General features: G+C 36.8%; 1 protein-coding gene across 1 annotated transcript; it reads right to left on the bottom strand.

Moving 5' to 3' along the window:
* Window positions 1-4236: 4236 nt before the first annotated feature.
* On the bottom strand, window positions 4237-10007 carry LOC133848540 (protein mab-21-like). The gene is made up of 3 exons (XM_062284156.1): window positions 9074-10007; window positions 6792-7348; window positions 4237-5764 (listed from the first exon to the last, which is right to left on the bottom strand). The coding sequence occupies exons 1-3, from the start codon at window positions 9274-9276 to the stop codon at window positions 5415-5417; spliced, it is 1110 nt and encodes a 369-aa protein (XP_062140140.1). The 5' UTR covers window positions 9277-10007; the 3' UTR covers window positions 4237-5414.
* Window positions 10008-21832: the final 11825 nt, after the last annotated feature.

Genomic DNA, 21832 nt, shown 5'->3' with positions numbered 1-21832 from the left:
ACTCTTTTGCCTCATCACTCTTCCACCTCGTGGCAACTTCCCCCTTCTCTCCTTTTCCTCCCCCTCTCTTCGACTGCAACTGTGGCGCAGTTTTGGGGCTTTCTTTATGGCGCTGGCATATAAATAAATCTGTCCGGCTCACAGCTGCCGTAATTGAATGCAAATGCCCATCCAAAAATACGTTGCATCTATTGCAGCCGCCTCACTCTCCTGTCCTCTCTCTCCCACACTCAGCTGATGTCAGGCTACGGCGAAAGGCGACAATCTGCTGTAAATTATCATGTGTAGGTGCCACTCTCCCTCCCTCCCTCCATTCCCATTCCCATTCCCATTCTCATTCCTATTCCCATTCCTGTGAGATGCTCCATTGTGTTTGCTGACGATGCGTGGAAAACTAATTTTCCAATCTCCCAGTTCTCCCCCCTCCTCTCTCATCAACCCCATCCCCATCTCGAACTCTAGCATTTGCCTTTTTTTCCTGCATCGTTTATCTTGCGCACATTTTTTGATATTCATAATTTGTGGCGTGTGCTCCTTGTGTGTCAGCTTGTTAAATTGCACCACGTGTTTTTGATAATGACGACATAATTATGTCTCCCAGACTCTAGACTCTAGACTCCAGACGCCACAGTTTCCGAGTCGAGCCGAGCTCACAATACACAGGATATGCATACCATCAAAATAATTGGAATTTTTCAACGATCTAATCGAATCCAGGCGACTTGGTTTAGACCAAACCATGTCAAGGAATATCTAAAGTATTTCTAATTATTCCGCAATTAAGAAATTCATCAGAAATTAGTGTAAAGTACTGAGAAACATTTCAGGAAATGTTGTGTAAAGCAAACTCGAATTCTACATAAGAATTCTAAAATAGTTTTCTTTTTCGCACCAAAATTTTCGAAACGTTTGAAGTGTAACAAAATGTTGTGTATGTTTTCTAACCATTGAATTTACCTAAAATTCATTTTATAATTAATAACAACCGAGACGATTTGGCCATGTCCGTCTGTCTGTATGAACAGCTAGATATCAGATCTGATAATGTGGTATATTTTGTATTCTGTGATATATTTGGAATTTAGTACTGTTTAAATATACCAAGTATAACCTTTAGTTAGTATATTTGGTATATTCTAAAGTATTTTGAATACTTTTTACTCTGTGGTATACTGTGACTGTAGTACTGTTTAAATATATCAAGTATAACCTTTATTCAGTATTTTTTGGTATACCAATTTGGTATATTTAGAATGTAGTACTGTTAAAATATACTGAGTATAACCTTTAGTTAATATTTTTTGGTATACTACTTTGGTATATTCTAAAGTATTTTGAATATTTTTTTACTCTGTTAAAATATACCGAGTATAACCTTTAGTTAGTATTTGTTGGTATACTAATTTGGTATATTCTAAACTATTATGAATAATTTTTACTTTGTGGTATACTCTGAATAGTATATACTATATCAATATACTAAATATAGCATATACAATCTATATATATATGTGTTTAGTTAGACCCAATTAATAGTGTAATTTAAAATTAATAATACACTGTAATAATAACAAGTAATTTCTAATTGTTATGTACTCTAAATTGTTTTTATTCACAAATGAAATGCTTAACAATGATAAAAATAAATGGAATATACGTAAAATAGACTCTCAAAAAAAATTACGAATTGACGCAATATAAATTGTGAAAACAAATGAGAGAAATTGTAATGCAGCTGTTTGTTATAACAAAACTCGCAGTTGTAAATGTTAAATGGGTTATTGTCCCGCTCCGCCCCTCGTGCCACGCCCCGCTTTGAGGCATACCCTTTTCTGCGTCTGTGGCTGTGTTTGTGGCTGTGGCCGGGTGTCAACTGCAGGGAAGTTGGTCCGAAGGTGAAGTAAAGGAAATGCCGAGTGAATAATACTCGTACTCAAAGCGAATCGCCTGCGGACATTTAGAGGACTAATTTAAATATCATTAGTAAACAATTAAGACAAAGGAGAGCAGCAACAAAAGGAAAAGCACGAAAAACCAAAAAGGATGTTAACAATGCGATTGCTGTGGCGGTGGCTGTGACATTATCGCAAGCCGCCTGTCAACGCGCGCCACGCCCCCTCCAAGGGCGGCAGTTGTTGTTGTTGATGTTAGTGTTGTTGGTGGGGGCGGAGGCGGAGGCGGAGGCGGAGGCGGAGGCGGAGGCGGAGGCGGGAGTGAAAGGGGTTGAGCTGGAAAAAATGTCAACGAGCGAAATCAAAGCAAATGCTTTTGCTGTTGTTGTTGTTGTTGTTGTGCTTGGCTTTAGTTGTGACAGCTCAAAGGATTGCGCATGAAAAAAGGACGTCGCCAAAGAAGAAGAAGAAGCTGAAGCAGAAGCTAAAGCTAAAGCTGAATAAAGGTTTCGCCAGCGGGAAGATTGACGGCGACTGCGATGCTGCCTTTTCTTGTTTTTGTTTTTGTTTTTGTTAATTGCATTTCAAATATAATTTGTCAAAACACAAGCTGCCTGCCAGCTTCCCTTTCCCCATTCCCGTTTCTCCCTCCCCTACTCCTTCTTCATGCTCTACACTTCGCTGCTTAGCAGAAAACGTGCCTTATCAGCAGCCGGGGGCGTGCAGCTTGCGGTAATTCACATGGTCCACATGGCGAGCGAGCGAAAGAGAGAGAGAGAGAGATAGAGAGAGAGAGCGAGAGCTGGAGGTCCTGCTTATGGGATGGGATGTGGCCACGTGCCACGTGCCACGTTTGCTGGTTGCCACGTTGCGCACTTTGCCCGTCACCTGATGCTGCTGTTCCCAAGCTGCCTCCCCCTCTCCTCCTCTCTATCTCTGCCTCCTCCACTGCCACGCCCACTCCACTTCACTACGCAGTTGTGAATGAGTTGGGCGTTGTTGATGATGCTGCCTCTGCTGCAGGATTCTTGTGTCTAAGGTACTGTGTAATATGATCCTGCGTGTTTGAGCATAATTTGTTATTTTGGCTATCGCATTCCTTTTTGTGCTCTCACCCTCTCACCCTCTCCTCCCTCTCCTCCATCTTGCTGCCCCCTCCGTCACTCTCTTGCAATCGCATTACATCTTTTGTCAGCGGTTTTTGGAGAATCGCTTGGCAAAGCGAGCAACACAAAATATCGATTACAATTCGCTGAAACTTTTTTTTCTCATTCGCTTTTTGTTGTTTTTGTTTTGGACCCCATTTGGAAGCGAGAGCACATAACCATAAATAAGGGTCATAAAAATGATGCTCAGTTGTCGCTGCAGCTGCTTACACAGTCTCCAATGTCTCCAAAGTCTCCAGCGTCAACTCCAACTCCAATTCCAACTCCAACTCCCATTGGAAGTCTCTGTCGCTGTCCTAAGAGCAACAAATAAATTCTTTTTCGGCGATCCGACAATGTCCTCAATACTCATAACATTAACTCACCGTCTCCTCTCGCTCCTTCTCTCTCTCTCTCTCTCTCTCTCTCTCTGTCTCGCTCTCTTTGTATCTGTGCAGTCACTTTTAATGAGCCTCATTTTGATCACGATCCCATCGATGATATGCTTGCCAATCCATTTCCATGGATCCCTTTTGCCGGAAATGCACTTAATGTCATTTCTGGAGTAAATGCGAATATATTTTTTAAGTGCGATCTCGAATCTTTTCCTTAGTTTTAAGTTCTAGTGCATTTATCTACTTTAAAGTTTTTTAGATTCCATAAAATATTGTATCGCAAATTGCACAAACAATTATTATTATTTGGAAATAATTTTGATAGATATCTTTCAGTTTTGTTGTTCTATATTTTTAATTTAAGTTAATTTAATGTATGTTTTCATACTATTCCTAATATGATATTTAAAAGTTTCCAAGTCAACGTTACCCTAAAAAGGTTAACTAATTTTTCGCTAATTTAAACGCCTTTAAAAAAGTTTTCTAGCAATTTGAATATTTAAAAAAATGTTATTTGAATTGTGCTTGCCAATTCTGACTGTCTATGAATTTAAAAATAAATCTCATTACTATACAATATTTTCAAAGAGTTCGCTTACATTATAATATTAAAATTCATGTCATACATTAAGACATTTAAAATGTAAATGTCAACTATTCGAATTCAATTTATATAATTAATATTAAAACATAGAATATTATCAAAATTCCTGTTAAACTTATTCCGAATTAAAATCCCGAGAGTAGCTTTTTTAATCGCCTTGGGCTGTTTTAAAATTTATTGCATTCAACTGTTACTTAAGCAATCTATGTAAATACAATCTTAATTTTATATATAAAACAAAAAAATATGAATAAAACCAAGAAGTTGACAAAAATGGGAACATTTAACATTTAATTTTCGAACCTACAAATTAATACACATTTCTTAAGGAGGGGAAAATTATTTTCCAAATATTTTCAATTGCTTTTAATTCGGGATTCGGGAAGAACAAATGAATAAAGTCCACATACAAATACATATGTATGCAAGGTAGCTCATATGTGTGTAATTTTAATATTTAGTTGTATCGTATACGATTTCCCATGCTGGGGTATTTATTACCTACAATGAGTACTTAACTGTGTAAAGTACTCAATTTACTCTCTCGCTCTCTCTCTCTCACTCTGGCAATCATCTCTCACAGTTGAGCGGACATGCAAAGAAAGCCGCCAATGTTCTTTTTTTTGTTTGTTCTTCTTGTTGTTGTTGCTTAGTTTTGATTTTTTGCTGAATTTGTTTTGTTTTCCGCTTTGCTTTTGTTTCGCTTGCTGCTGCTGCTGCTGTTGTTGTTGTTGTTGTCGTTGTTGTTGCTGTTGCCATTGTTTTGCCATAAGACACAGGCAGAGCGAAAGGGAGAAGGAGAGAGAGTGAGCACATGTCGAAAGCGGAGAGTTATTAAAAACAATATTCGCTGGATAAGCAGCCAGGCATGCACAAGGGAATGGCAGCGCAAAGAGGAGCCCGAAGCAACAACAACAGCAACAACAACAACAGCAGCAGTAGAAGTTTTGTTTTTGCTTTTGGTTTTTGCGAGATTTTCTGCTGGATTTGAGGAGTGGGCAATGGCAATGTGCGGCTTATCTCGCATCTTTGCATTAACACTTCGGGTTTCGCTGTTCGCTATTGTTGTTGCTATGCACACACACACACACACACACACACACACACACAGGCACACACTTACTAACTTACTCATGGCACACAAAATGGCAGCCACTGAGGGCAGAGTTGCTTTATCAGATCAACGCAATCGACGCCGCCGCGCAGTGACAATGAAAATTTAGCACCTTGACTCATACAAACACAAAAGCACCAATACACACTCTCTCTCACACACACACACACACATGGCACTCTCTCTTGCTAACGTTCTCTCTGCTGCTTTATTTGTTTGTTTTTGCGCTCTCTCACTCTCTCTCTCTCTGTCTGGCCACGGCATTTACAATTTCTCAAAGGCATTCGCATTCGTGAGCATCTCACGAGTCAAACGCCAGACTTGCTTAGCCGCCTGCTCCAAGGCGCTGGGCGATTTGCCCTTGAACATGTCGAGACTGGGCAGAAAATAGTGGGGACAGCGTCGATATTGCAGGCACGAGATTAACTGCAGAAAGATGCCATTCAAACGATCCGCAATGCAACTCTCGTCCCACTCAAAGTCACGCGGATGCTTCTCGCACTCGTAGAGCAGCAGATTCTTCAGGTGATAGGCGGTGATCGGATTGCCGGGCAGCTCCAAGTGCCGATCACGCAGCGTCTTCAGTATGCTCAGGCACCGACGACGGCAGCCACCTTTGAAGATAACAACAGCAACAAGGATCAGTAGTCAGTAGTCTGTGTGCAATAGAATCTACTAAGTACAGTAGAAGCTCACAAATTTGCATACTCAAAAATCTTTTGAGAGATATTCAAATTTAAGTTTTTAATGTAATTGTGGTAACAAGTTTAAACTTACTTAAATTAAATAAAGTAAATAACAATGTTGTAGTATATTAATGTACCAAGTATAGCCTCCAATATGTATTTTTAGTATTTTTTGGTATATTAATTATTGGAAATTTGATTTCTTTCAAATACGAATAAAGTAGAATTAAATTTGAAATTTGAATTTGCAATTTCAATCTTTGAATTAATTTTTGAATTAATTAATTTTTCGCTAATTTAAACTCTTTTAAAAAAGATTTCTAGCAATTTGAATATTTAAAAAAATGTTATGTTAACAAATGTTATTTCAAAAAATGAATGAATCTAAATAATTGAAGAGAAATTAACACACAAATAAAATGTTAAAATTAATTTAAAAATAAGAATATTCAGAAATTCAAACTTTAATGAAATGATGAATTGAAGTTTTCAAAAGAAAAGTTGAATAAAATTATTATAGAAATAAGAATTTGTTATCTTTGAACCTATTCAAAATTGCAATTAAAGTTTATGTTTTGTTGCACATATTTAGAAAAATGAACATCATGCTATATTTCCCTGAATAGTTCAGTGAATTTGTGTTTTGTTATTATTGTTTTGAAAATACATTAAACAGAGAATATATTTGAAATTTGAAATAAAAATAAGATTTTCCAAAAAGGTGAATCTTAGGCAAATTTGAATTGATTAAAAAATAAAAGAATAATTCATTTTAAAACTAGAAATTTGGAAATTCCCAAGTTTCGTAAAATAAGAATGAAAGTAATTAAATTAAAGGAATAAAGAAAGTATGGAAATAAGATTAAGTAATTTCAAAATAAGATTCAATACAATGTTGTTACACTTTGCGAGTGTCTACTGTACTAAGCTACCGTTCATTCGTTCGTTCACGTACCTTGCAACAGTCGATTCTCGGCCTCAAAGAAACTGAGCACCCAAGCATCGCCCTCCATGCTGGCCGCATTGTTGTTGTTCTTGTTCTGCATAACGATGCTCTCCTTTGACAGCAGATCAAAGCCCTCCGTCTTGACCTCGGCGACGATATTCGGATGCGGCCACGGGATGTGCGGCATCGGCCAATGGGCCGCCGATCGCGGCCAGATGCCCGAGCATTTGAATGCCGGCGTTATTTGGACCACAAAGCGTTCGCGTATCCGCAACTTCACCTCGCTGGTGTCGCCAATCATCTTCACCATATCCCGATAGATGCTCTTATCGCACGCCTGAGCCACCAGCGTCTGGAAGCGTGCGCGTATCTTGCGCGACGACAGATAACCGGAGGCCGTGATGAACTCCACCCACAACGACATGGATCGCTTGCGTCCGTCGCTCAGCTTGAGCACCGCACAGCCGGGCAGAGTGCCGTCATCGACGAAATTGAAGACGCCCATCTGATTGAGGTAGAGCACAATCTCGAACTCATTCGGTGAGATTACCTCCACGCCCTCAAACCTAAAGCATCCAAACGAGAAAAAAAAAGAATCAACAACATCGGATTAGTCGTGGGCAATCGATCGCATTTGATCTTAGTGGCAATTGGATCGGCGTAATTCAATCGACTGCTGTCTGTCATCGCTGTGCCACACTGTGTGGCCCTTACTTATGTAGTCTTACTTGCTCGTCTTGTGGCAGCAACAGATCAATTCACCTCTGCGAAACATGCAACGTCATTGCTGTCAAGATCGCCTCATATCGATCGCCACATCGTGTGGCAATGACACTCGCCACCAGGCAAATATTTTGAGCTGCTGAATAATTATTACACCTCAACTTCGGTCTGATAAAATCAGTTGAGAATCACAGCTGGTCGGATTCATTTCAAGGATTTCAAAGAGAAAAGAAAACAATTCGACTAGAAATTTCCAAGGAATTGAAGGATGTAAAAATCTAGTAGTTGCTTTCTTATTGGAATTTTTACATTTTGAATTCATATATTTTTAATGTAAATTGGGTAATGTAATATTGCATTGATTCATCTTATTAAGCTTGCATTCTAAACTTTGATACCAATGAGGAAAATGTTTAATAATTATTCTCTCATAAAATAATTTATATTAATATAAATCAACCTAGTTTAAACAAAACTCTGACCTTACTTACTAAGAACATTTATTGAATGAATAAAGCAAGTTTAATTTAATAATACTGACGAGTTAAAAGAAAACTTCATAAAATTGTAAAACTCTAATCTGTCAAATAAATGTTTTAATCGATCATAACTGCAATCTAGTTCATAATTCTATTAGTGAGTTAATTTTAAGTCGCAAATATATTAGTCCAAGAATTTATCAAGCTGTAAAAATGTAATTGATAGTTTAATGATTGAGGTGTAGCTTGGAGTCTTGACACTTAGAGGAACAGCTAGATTATTATATCAACCAACAAATAATTCAGAACTTGAAGATTTTATAAATTTATTGCAGCTTTTATGAATGACAAATATTATGAAGCATGTTTAAACAAAAAGTTGAATTCTATATAATTTTGTAAAAAAATGATTTATATTTCCATGTTACTTAGACATATCTTTGAGAGTTCTGTTCATTTCAATAATATGGTAATAAAGTTTGAAGAAGTTATAAATTTTTTAACACTATAATTAACAATATTTAAAATAAAGAATAGCTTTAAAATAATATGGTACACATAAATAATGCAAATAAACAATATAAGATACTGCTACTGAACAATTGAAAGGTATTGTAATTTAATGATTCATGATCCCTTTTATGATATTGAAATTTATATAAAATAGTTTCATTTACTTATAAATTTGCCAAAAATAATAAATAAATATGAAGTTATTTACTTCAATTTTTCTCATTGAGAATCTAGTTTGAATGTTATTTATTGCCATTACAACTTATTTATCTTATTTCAAATTTAGTTTTAATTGCAAGCAAGAATGCAATCAATACTTAAAATAAGAAACTGCAATAAAGTTTTTTACAAATTGTATTTCTTTCACGTGTTTCAAAACACTTTATAAATAAGAATATTGCTTTATAGTAGTCAAGTATTGCAAGTTAGTTTTTTAATGAATTTAGTAGAACTTTATTTATATCTATTCCTATTAATTTCATTCGTAACTTCAACAACTTATAAAATATTCCCCATTCCTTTATTGATGTTCGCATTTATTATTATTATTCTTTCCATACAGCTTGCTCTACTCACCTGCCATTGCACTCGACGAGGCTGGAGATGAAGCGCGGCTCCTGCAGCTCGACCTCCTTGAGTATGTCCTGAACGATCTTGCAGATCTCGCGAATGGCCGTCGCCGTTTTGAAGATGCGCGCCTGGACGCGTTCGGCACAAAAGCGATTCATCTGGTAAATGATGCGCGTCTGGGCGGCCAACATGTCCGGCGGGACCAACATTATGGATTGTACAAGTGGGTGGGGGGAGGTGGAAGCGGGACAACTCTCACAACTGCTGACAACTGACGACTGTCGGTCTGGCTTGGATCGTCTTGGGAGCTGCGATCGCTTGGCGGTTAACTACAAACGAAGCGCAAGCGACGAAGCTTGGCCGTGACCTCAAAGGCGTATGCCAATTACGCGACTTTGAAGATGCCAAATCGGAAATGGCATCGACAACGACAGTGGAGAGATTGGGGAGGGGAGGAACGGAAGAAGAGGAGCTGGAGGTTGCGAGTGGGACGCACAACAAACGACACTGAAGACAAAGGAACAATTCAATTGTGAGTTACGTTGACAGCGCCGTGTGGCAACAATGGGTTGCAAGTGGAGCACAACACGAACTTTTTTGTATTTGTATTTGTTTTATTTCGTTTTTTTGGCAGCGTGTTATATTGCGTTGAATCGAAAGCGCGAGCACGTAGCGGCCAGATATTGTATCGGTATCTGTATCTGCATCGATAACAGCCGCATCAGGGCGATATCTGGCTCTGGCCGGGATTAGCAGCGCGTTTCTACGGTTGCGTTTCGTTATGCGTTATTGCGACTCGGAGTCGTTGTTGTGTTGTCTTCTTGTCGTGCTGTCGAATGCCTGGCAAGCGATACCGATACCGATTCATATGAAAAGATACGCAACAACGACGACGACGACGACGTCGTTGTTGTCGGTCCGGCGTCGTCAGCGTTGTAAATCTCGCGGATATTTACAGCTTTGGCAGATAAAACGCTCGGCCAACACACACACACACACACACACACACACATACCGAGAGCAAAAAACGATGTTTGTGCAAAAAACAGGAAAAAAAAGTGCAACTCTTTGTATGTGTGTGTGTGTGTGTGTGTGTGTGTGTCCGCCATCTCATGAATGGTAATCTCATGAATTACACCCACAAATGCAGTTGCCTCAGATAAAAAACTGCACACACAGACACGAGCGCAGATGCAAATGCAGATACAGCTGCAGCAGCAGCTTCAGCTACAGATACAAATACAGATACAAATACACAGATACTCAGATACGCAGCTACACAGATGCCGATGCAGATACAGATGCAACTGTCAAAGTGTCACGTGACAGCGGCCGTGTCATTGTCGCTCAGTCTCGTGCCAAGCTGCAGCAGCACAAAAAATATCTTTAAGATACTGCAAAAAAAAAAAACAAAAATAAAAAGGCAAGAAGCAAAGCAACAGAGAGAGTCAAACAACAGCAATGCTGACTAATCGCAGTCCATGTGAAAGTATCTCAAAGTGTGTGTCTGTATCTGTAAGTGAGTATCTCGCGCTGCAGAGTATCTATGTGAGCGGCGCACGCTCATTGGCCGCACAGCAAGCTCCGCCTCGCGCAGACACAGACAGAGAGCGAGACCAAGAGAGACAGAGAGAGAGAGAGAGAGAAGGCAAGTGGAGAATGAAGCCGGCGGCTTGTCGCTCCGTCGGCTTTTGAGACGACACTGCAAAACGTCACGCAGCGGCGCGCTCTTTGAAGTCACATGCGCTCTCGCTTGCACTCCCTCTCTCTCGTTCTCCCTCTCTCTTAGAGTGTGTGTGTGTGTGTGTAAATTTAATTTGTTAAATACATTTTGTGCCAGACGCCGTCGTACACGAATTGTGTGCAATAATTTATCTGAAATGTGCACTCATTTAGCAACGAGCAGCGAGCAACCCTCGTCCAAAGAGACAACAGCAACAGCAACAGCAACGGCAGCAACGGCAACGGCAACGACGATATCTTTATATCTCACGGATACACGAACACACAAAAGTTTTACATTTCACAGATACTCGCGCAGCTACACAAGATACAGATACATTCATAAATATGTCGCCTGGATTAATGTGCCAGTTGGCAATTTTTGACAGCGTTGTTCTCAACCGCCGTCTGCCCCACCTCCAGCTCCTTCTGCCTCTCCCTCTCCTTCTGTCCACCTCCTTCTCAGCAGGTAGTATTCATACTACAGTATATTAGCATAGTCTCTATACTATACACATATATTTAAGGCTAGTTAAAGCGACGACTCGACATTAAAGACAAGTGTTCCGCATTGTCGCTGATCAAAGCATTCGTCAAATTTGTTTTGTATCTTTCAATTAGTTGAAATTCCTTGTCATCTGGCAACTAATTCAAAACGATGCCAAACAGCAAACGATCGACGCATAAAAAACACACAAAACACTCTAGTAAACAAAAAGAAAACACAGCGAAATGATCAAATGAAAATTTTGTATAAGATACACTTAAAATATATCTTTCCATTTGTATTTGAATACGCTAAACATTATAATGATTCGCGAAGAATTTCAAATGATATACTACATATAAACTTTTGAGATATTTGTATAAATATTGTATTAATTTCATATCAAATTTGAGCCATGTAGTTCGTCATTCGTTTTTTTGAAATGCCTCCAAGAATGTGTGAAAAAATGTATATTTAATATTAAATATGATTGTCAAATGTAAGAATTTAATGAATGAATATATCGCAAAGAATTTAAAAAATCAAAAATAAATAGTTTTCCATTCATTGATCAAATTTTGAGTATAAATTAAAAGCAACTGTAAAAAATAAAACTTGAATCTAAAGATTGTTTTTCATTCGTCATACTTACGAGTAAACTAAAATATATTTGCTATAAAATGAAAGCTTAAAAATATACAGATCAAATCAAATTTAAATTACAGAACATTAATGTAGATATAATAATAAATTTAAATCAATTTAATAATTTAAAGTAAAATAATCGTAGATATATAATATATAGAATAATAAAATGTTGTAAAAAGCAAATTAATATTGCTGCTTTACAAAAAAAGTACGAAAAACCAATCAAGTAAAAATATTAAATTACTCTGATAACAGTAATTATTGTATTATTGTTATTGCATTGAATTAAATATTATTTCAGCTTTATTGCAGGCAAATGTTACAGCAATAAAACGTTTTGGTTTTTTTTTTTAATCTAAATATAAAATTTAAAATTGAAGACCTAATAAGTTGTTAATACTCAACATGTCTAGTATCTTTAGAATTAATATTTCATATTACTTCTTCGTAAAATAATAATTAATTTTATTTTCAATTTAAATTATGAAAAACATTTCAATTTCAATGCAATTGAATCGAAAGCAAGACAATTTGAAGAATCCATCTGCAGCCCAAAAGAAATAGTTTCCAAAAACTAAATTGTTAATAAATAGTTTGAGTATTTAGAGATATATTAGTGTTGTGCTTGTGATATCTTTAAATATTAATCGAAGCCCCATTTGAGGAGAAAAAAACAGGAACTACTTAACTGTAAGCAAGCTATTTGAGATATCCAAGTGATGAAGTTGTTTAACGATCAATTAGTTATAAAGATTAATGTGCAGAGATATACATATTTTCCACAAGAGTTATGGACACTTCTGATATGTTAATAGCTAATCAAACAGGTTCAAAAACACACATACAAACACACAGACAGACTTTCACTAGGAATAAAATATGGTTAATAAATATATTTGTTAAGTTTCAAAATGAGTAAATTAGGATGGAAATAATCTGCACAACTGGCAAATGAATATTGTGAACTATTATCAATAGATCGCTCAAAGTGATCACAATTTATAGTATCTACTTTTTAGGGGGAGATCAGTGAGGCATTGTGGCCAGGTGGATGATGATGCGATGCGATGCGATGGTATTTGGGATTTGGGATTTTCAGAGTGCTCAGATCGTCAGTTGCATATCTGCATAAATTTGAAACAAAAGACAGACGGACAGACGCACAAAGAGAACCAAATGGTAAAAAGTGGAAACGAGCATGTACTATAAATTTATAAGTGTGCGACTGTCTGTCTCTGTATGTGTATGTATGTGTGTGTGTGTGTGTGTGTGTGTTTTTCCCGTATTTATATATCTCTTAGATCTTGAAGAAATTTGAATATAATTTATGTGCAATCGTCGCGTTTTTCGGTTGGTTTATTTGCTTGCTCGCTTGTCTTGCCTTCCTCTTTCCCCTCTCTTCCCTTCTATTCCCCTCTTCCCTGCCCCCTGCCCCTAGCCGATCTCTGTCCCGAACCCTGGTCCGGTTCGGTTCGGTTTTTGGTCCCAAATGAAGAACGATCCATCCATCTAAACGTTTGTCACTTGCTGCGTTGTCGCCGCAACGTTTGTCTTTTTTGCTGCTCCGCCAGCTCTGCTCCTTCGTCTCTTTTGTCTTTGCTTCTTGTTATTATTGTTGTTGCTCTCGCTCTTTGCTCTTGCTGTTGTTTTGGTTTTTGTTAAAAAGCGTCACCGACACCGTCGTCGACCCTCGACCATTGACCATCAACGCAGTCGTTTATCTTGTAGATATATCAGTCTGTCCAGCTGAGACTGAGGCGAGAGCCGCTGCTTAACTTCTCAACCGCTTCTCAGCCGCTTCTCATCTGCTCAACTGGTCAACTGCCCCAAGTTTCTATGGAAAAGAACAATAACACAATTTCACATGCATCCCCAACACGAGCATATTATTCATGTCTATCCTCAACACACACACACACACACAAACTCTTTTAAGCATTTATATTTTAAATACTAAATACTAAATTCCAAATACAATTTGCGAATTTTAAAAGCCAAAAGAAATTCATGTTTAGTCAACTGCAACAAATAAAATGATGTTATAATGTTCAATCAGAAGTCATTTAATGAAATCATTAATAATATTTATAAAAAGCATCCATCAAACATCAGCATTTATTATGTGATACAATCTCAAACTATCCACAAATCAATTTGCGAAATTTTAAAATGAAAAAAAATGCATTAACTGAAACTAATATAATATAGATGTTATTAAAATAGAATGAATTACGAATATTTGAATACAATTAAGAAATATTCAGTATATACAATAAATAATATAAATATAATGAAACTATTCAAAAATCAATTTGAGAAATTTTAAAGACACAAAATACATGTCCAATCAACTGCATTAAAACTAACAATTTTCTTTGTCAATTCTGTTAACAAAATCCTTGAAGTATTAAAACTCAAATCGTTAATTACAATGAAGAAATAATAAGCAGCAATTTAAAAAAAAAAACACAAGAAAAAATATCTACTATGAAGTGCATTAAATCAAGTGATAATTCCATATTTCTGAATACTTAACGATATATTATACTATATACTATATTATATACCATATGTTAAATTACTCTTGCTGGTTTACTGCTTTATGATAATTGCACTGCAATAAAAACTAATTTCTTGAAAGCTACTGCTAATTTGTACAACAAAAAAACGCGAATGTAAACTTTGTACTTAAACAGAAATTTAAAAACATTGTTTTGAAATGTAAATAACTTAATAAACTTATTAGATGGAAGCTGACAATTATAATCTCAATTAAAGCTGTCAATTCTTACAACAAACTTACGTTTTAAAATTAGCATTTTCCATATTTAATTTTGTAATATTTATAGTAAGGACAGCCTTAAAAAAGTTAATAAAAAATGAACCTATTGAAATCAAGCAGCTAAAAATTGAAGTCTCCACTAAGTAAAGCTGTGAATGCAATGCCAATTCCCAAAGAAATTTTTTTCAAATATGAACTTATCATATATTAAATATAAGCAATATATGAAATTGAAACAAGAAACTATTGCATTGAAAATATTATTAAATTTGTATAGATAGATATGTTAATAAAATATAAACCTATTCAAATTGAGTAGCTGTTAATTTTTAGAGCAAATAAACCCTTGAAAATTGAATTATTTCATATGATATGCATTCCTTATACTGTACGTATCTGTAAATTTCAAATAAACACTTTTGATTTGAAGAAACTACTGGATTCAAATGATTATTAGATTTACATAGAGAGCAGCCCTATAAATGTTAATTGAAATACGTTTTGTGTGCCTAAATAAATCACATGGCGAGTTTATTTATGCGATTGTCAACCGAGGCACATGCATTGCATATAAAAGGTCTAGTTACATGCTGTCTTCTCTCTCTCTCTCTTCTTCTGACTCTCTCACTCTCTCTTACTTTGACTGCCCTCCGCTAAGTCAATCTCATGCTCCCTTTGTGCTGTTAGGCAAATGCAAAAAAAAAAGGCAAACGCTAAGCGGATTTGCGTTGAAGTTCAGCGCCATTAAACCCGTTTATTAAAGCTCTTGCCTGTGGTGCAGCTCATCTTGTTGTTGTTGTTGTTGTTGTTGTTGTTGTTGTTGTTGCACCGTACTCGACTCGACTCCACTCATGAATGCAGCGAACATCAATGGCAGCAATAACAGCCGTAAGCCGTGCGCTTTTTTGCTTAAGTACAGGTGACATTTGACTACTTTATTGAATTATGACAGCGAACAAATCAGCGACACGAATCCTCTCAGCCGTTTCCCCTTCAATCAGTTCCTCTACCTTATTTCTCATTCGTTTTTTTTTTTTTACGTTTGTCTCCCATGCGTTATCTACCGCTTTTCTCTCAATGCCTGCGGCCTCATTACGCATGCGACGCGTTGTCCAGACTGCGACTGCGACTGAGCGCGGAAACTGAGCAAGAGTATGGGAGAACTATATAGTACATGTGTTTCGCGATCTTCTGCCTCGCATACTAATTACAAGTGCAGTCAGCTCCGTGCTCTCTTAACTCACACAGCAAGTGCACGCTAATCACGCAATGTGCTCGAATCCCAACTTGATTCCCAACGCAACTCAACCCAACCCAAGGTCCAAGTGTAGCTGTCATTTTACTTAGCGTTCATTTTCAATAATATCATAATTTATTGTTACAACAAGCCATCTCTTTCGTACTCTCCCGCTCCATATCTCTCTTTTACTCTCTCTTGCCCTTTTAGTGACATTCTCATTTCAGACACGTACTCGAAAATCGATCTCAATTTCGTAGTTCAGATATCACGCGCACAGCCCCGTAGAGATCCGTCCCAACCTTTATTTTTATACCCGCTAGCCAACGGGAAGAAGGGTATTATAACCTTGTGCCTCCAGCAAATGTATGTAACAAGCAAAGGAGGCGTCTTTATAGTATAAAGTATATACATTCTAGAACAGTGTCTGTCTGTCCGTCCGTCCGTATGAACACCCAGATCTCAGAGACTATAAGGGATAGAGATATAATTTCTTTTTAAATAGCACTTTATGTTTGCATGCAAATCAAATTAGTTTCAAATTTTTGCCACGCCCCCTCAGCCCTCGCGAATCGATATCGAATAACAGCGTAGAGTTAAGCTGGAGCCGCTATTTTTTAAGCATATAATAACAACTATGTATAATTCCTAAAAATTTGGTTGGGATCAGATAAAAATTGTAAAAGTTATTCAAAAAATACTTTTGTATATCCATATATGGTATATTTTAGATTTTATGGTGTATTTCAAATGTATTTTGGTATATTTTTAATATTTTGTGGCGCATGTTAATTCGGTATGCTTTAAAATAAATTCCGCACTGTTTTGTTTTTATTCAAAATGGGTAGCGGGTATCTCACAGTTGAGCACTCTCGACTCTTGCTTTCTTACTCGATTTTTTGTGTCCGCTCCCTCGACATGGGCACGCCACGTTCCACATAGTCCAGAGTCTCAGCTCAGCTCAACTCGATTCTCCATTCTCAGTCGCAGTCCCTCAAGCCGCAATTCTCTCAGTTCTCTCCGATTCCCTTTTTGTATATACACACTTATATGGCCAATATATATATTTGTGAGCTGACCAAGTTGGCGGCCCTTTTCAAGCTGCGATGATCACGTTGACATTTCGCTTCGACCATGGCGGCTGAGCGGGTGTCTCTCTCCCCTCTCTCATCATCCCTCTCGCTCTCTCCCTCGCTCCCTCGCTCCCTCGCTCTCTCGCCGCCTGGGGCTGTTGACATGTCGCTGCTTGTGATTGATTTAGGGCTCGTTGCCTGCTTTTTGTTTTCCGCTGAAGCGCAGCCGTTTGAACCCATTGTTTTTAACCAAAAATGGGCGTACGATTGTCACAAAGAAGACGACAACAACTGACTACAACAATCACAATCACAGCCACAGCAACAACAACAACGAGTTGAGCTTTGATAATTCGTAAGTATTGCAATTGATATTGAGCTTGGCGGAGAGTCTTCAAACTTAATTGATCGCATTGGATTAGTTTGATAATCGCAAATGCGTTTCAGAACAGGAGTTCAATCTATATTTCTGGATAATTTCATATTGAATGCAAAGGAATTAAATGTTTATCAACATATCATAAGCTGAGTATTCGCTACGTATACTTAATTTGATATCATTAGCTTCTCAGAACTTACAAATATATCTTAACAAAGTCATTTCTCAAATTTCATATACTATATATACTTTTTTTATATAAAAAAGTAAGCAACATGAAAAGCAGAAAATAACTTGAATTTTCGAAAATAATTACTACAAGAAATGCTTTTAAAATCGATTAAGTTGTTAGCTTGTCAACAATTACTTACTTATTAAAATGAGCCATAAAACTTATGATAATGAGCCATAAGATAACTTCGCTTTTTCTTATATATTTAAATAAACAAAAAATAATTAAAATCGATAATCAAATTAATCACAAATATCAACTTGCATATTTTCGCATCATAAAATTGTGTTTATTAACTATTTAAAAATTTAGCTGTGCAGTAAATAAAGTTTTAAAAAATGTATAAAACTTAATTTGTTTCGTATAAAAATATTAAACTATATTATTAGTTAATAAAATTGCTCTAATTTCATATTTAAAATGTAGATTTAGTGAAATAAAAATGGTTTTAAAGAAATTTAAAACACTGCTTTGTAAAAATCTTTATTTCTACTCTAATTTAAATTATAGTTTTGCTACAATAAAAATAATTTTTTAAAATGTAATAATACTGAAAATATTTCCTATAAACAAACTAATTTTTTGAGTTATAAAATTGCTTCAATTGAAGCATTTTAAATATGAATCGCAAGAAAATTAGTTTTAAGGAAATTTGTAATAATAATAAAGAAATCTCAACAATAATTGCATTAACTATTGATTATTTTGAGCAAGTTAAATTGCCAACAAATGTATTTTTTAAATTTTGAAATAAAATCCAATAGAAATACAAGTTGCTCGACCAAAAATGCAGAGTATACAAAGTGTATTTAGATTTCTACACATTGATAGCAGCTGATTTGCCGATATTCACGCCAAGAGTCTGGAGGAAAATACACGTAATTACGGCAACTATGTAAAAGATTTCCAAGCAACTTGCAGTGGTTGTTGTTGTCGTTGTTGTTGTAGAGGTAGCTATGGTTGCTGTTGCCGTTGCCGTTGCTGTTGCTGTTGCTGTGGCGGCTCGTCGAGCGATGCCTTGCGGCGCTTGTGGCTCACCGTATTAAATTAATATTTGCTTTTTGTCAAAAGCCTATAATCAAGCACCCTGGCGATGACAGGCTAAGGGGCTCTAATTACAGCTTGTTACCCTGATGCACTGGCCACACAGGTCGTGGCTCACTTGGCTCGCGTTTTTCCCCCTCCTCCTCCTCCTCCTCCTCCCTCTCCGTCACCGTCTCCTTTAAGCGTTCACGGCTCACGCAAGCGAAGAGCGCAAAGCGCAACGCGATTCTGCAACTGGTCAACGAGTTTTGCTTGGCCTCCGTTTATGCTAAGTGGCAAGCGCCGACGCAATGCAACAGCAAATGCTTCTTTCTTCTTCTGCTGCTGCTGCTGCTGTTGCTGCTGTTGCGTACATCTCCACCTCCTTCTCCCCATCCTCTTTCTCCTCCTCATCATCGCAGTCAGCTGCCAGTGCAGTTTGATTGAAGTCCGCAAATTAAAATGGCCATGCGAAGAGTTGAATGCAATTCTCACGATTTGGCAGACCCGCGTCATTTGTTCTTCATTTGTGTGTTCTCGCTGCCGAGCCTCATCTCATCATCAAGCGAACGTGTAAGCTGTGTTCATTTGGCTATCTGCAACAAGCTGAAACCGAAAACCGAAAACTGAAATCCAAGCAAACGACCCCTGATCCGGTTTCGCTGATCAAATTAACCATTTAAATAAAACATTTGTTTTGATTTTCGCTTAACAAAAAAAAAAAGAACGCATTGCAACTGCTGCCAAAAGAAAGAGCCAGAGAGACAAAGAGAGACAGAGAGAGAGAGAGAGAGAGATGCTGATGCCGGTTGACAGCCGTGCACAAATCTCGTTGTTGGTAGCTGCCTCAACCTCCATAATGATCATGATCAACAGAGGCTACTCAGCTACTCAATCTCCGCAGAAACTTTAATTCCCGATTATCACAGCATTTACTCGTACTTAAAGTGCCAGTTTCTTTCTTTTTTTTTTTGTCCATCATTCTACACATGCCATCAAATATTATACTTATACTTTTGTTTTATAACAAATTGTGTGTTCAAAATGTGATTATGAGATGTTCATAAAAATTTGCTTCTGGCCATTAAATGAATATAAATTGCAGCGAATTCATTAAGACACGATCCACACAAACACATTCCAAATTGAGTAACCGCTTCAGAAACCGAAACTGAAACTGAAACTGAAACCGAAACTGAAAACAAGCACGAGAATTTGGCTAACAAATTGGACACCAAAAAAAAATATATATGTGTATATATCTGACATCTGCCGATGATGACAGGGCGAACACAAACATCAACAAGGGTTGAGGGAGGCAGGTTAAAGCTACGGCCAAAAATTATCATTTATTAATTGTTCTTTAATTTGTGTGGGAAGCAAACGCATCAATGGCATTTCTCCTCACTCCCTCGCTCGCTCAGCAGCAACAACAACAACAAAAAAAAGCATATCAAAAACGCGTCGAGCCAAAAATCAAATATGTTATCTCGACAAGAAGAGCAGCAGCAACAACAAAATATAAAAGCAACCGCAGACAACAACAAATAATAAATTTATTTTTGTTTCTTTTGGGCATATTAAAATGCAAATCAAATCCAATAAACAACAACTCATTAAAAGCGCAACTAACCGGCTAACGACCCGATTTTTGAATGTCGCTGCCATATCTTCTTTTCTGGTCGCCCAATCAACCTGCTGGCATGACGCCTAATTGGTTAAAGAATATATATTCCATATATGAACCTTATATAGGCGCCCTTAGCATCCAGCCAACAACGAGCGACTTATCGATTACGTGTATTTAATTGAAGCGTTGCAGTTGCTGTAATCGATAACAGTTTCAGTTAGAATACAAAGCAGATACTGTTCAGTATCTATAATAATGCTTTAAATCATATTTCTATGTCATTCAATAGATCTCAGATATTAATTCCCAATTAACGATCTATCGACTTCATTTCAAACGTGGCAGTTGCTGAAATCGATGACAGATTTTAATCAGTATCTATATCAACTAATCTTTTTTTGAGAACATCGGCTTAACATCTCTGATAATATTTCTCAAATTTATGTTTCTATAAATAATATATATTAATAAATCGTTTGATATTCATTCCCAACTGGGTTATCGACAATACGTGTTTCACATACATTTGATAGAATGAAATAATCAAATATTTGCACATTTAAATGTCATAAAATTCCCATTGTAACTGTCATTTGCACTGGAATTTCATATAATAAAAACGTGCAAGCATAAATCAATTGGAGACAATAAAACATACTATTTATGTATATCAAACTGCAACAGCAATAAATATGTATATGAAGAACAAGCCCCAAAAAAAATGGAGATGACTAAAGAATACCCCTTAAACTTTTTATATTTCAAGAATGACAATATTTAATTAAATTCTTTTAATTTCAGATATATTAATATAAATGAACTGAAATAAATGAAAAAGTTTTCACTTGAACAAAATAAATGTCACTTTTCTTTAATATAAATTTAAAGAAACAGCTTTAATTTATTATTTGCAGGGTATAAGAAATTCACAAAAAAAAAAAAGAACTGACCGAAAAGTGAAATAATTGAATTTATGAATGGCTTTAAATTTAATTTGACTGTTATGTCTGTTGCTTGAAATTGAAACTCACACGTGATCTACATGTCGTATGCGCAATGCTTCGTTGTCAATCGATGAATTGGTTTCGTTGTCGTTGTCGTTATCGTTGTCGTCGTTGTTGTTCTCGTTGCTGTTGTTGGTTTTCATTTGGCTGACTCAGGCTCAAAGTGGGCCGCTTCAACAACTTTAGCTTATGGCCATAATCGAAGACGAGCAATGAATTGGCAATAAATGTTTTCTTCTTTCGTTCAATTGATGTAAAGTTTATTGGGTTTGTTAGCTGTCTTCGAAATATCTTTAATGTCGCATTAAAATTCGCAACGCATTCGACTACAGCTCCGACTGTCAGTCGCGATGACATTTTCAATGGCCGAGCTGTCCACACACACAGCAAAAAAGAAGACCCAACTCCGATGTCTCCTAGATATCGCGACCTATAAATTGCCGCAAAATTGTCAAATTGCCAAAAATGGCACACGACGCCGTTAAACATCAAAGACCCTAATGCTAGAACCCGAACCCGGATCTCTATTAATTGTTATACCAATTGCA

This window comes from Drosophila sulfurigaster, chromosome X (assembly GCF_023558435.1).
Source record: "Drosophila sulfurigaster albostrigata strain 15112-1811.04 chromosome X, ASM2355843v2, whole genome shotgun sequence".
NCBI lineage: Eukaryota > Metazoa > Arthropoda > Insecta > Diptera > Drosophilidae > Drosophila > Drosophila sulfurigaster.
The sequence above is the reverse complement of the archived record's forward strand: the minus strand, read 5'-3'. Positions and strand labels throughout refer to the sequence as shown.

What these genes read in the sequence shown, in the direction of transcription:
- LOC133848540 (XM_062284156.1), bottom strand. Translation starts at nt 9,276, where the DNA reads ATGTTGGTCCCGCCGGACATGTTGGCCGCCCAGACGCGCATCATTTAC. An exon ending in CTCGTCGAGTGCAATGGCAG is followed by an intron (nt 7,349 to 9,073) that starts GTGAGTAGAGCA and finishes TGGATGCTTTAG; the next exon opens with GTTTGAGGGCGTGGAGGTAA. An exon ending in CGAGAATCGACTGTTGCAAG is followed by an intron (nt 5,765 to 6,791) that starts GTACGTGAACGA and finishes TTATCTTCAAAG; the next exon opens with GTGGCTGCCGTCGTCGGTGC.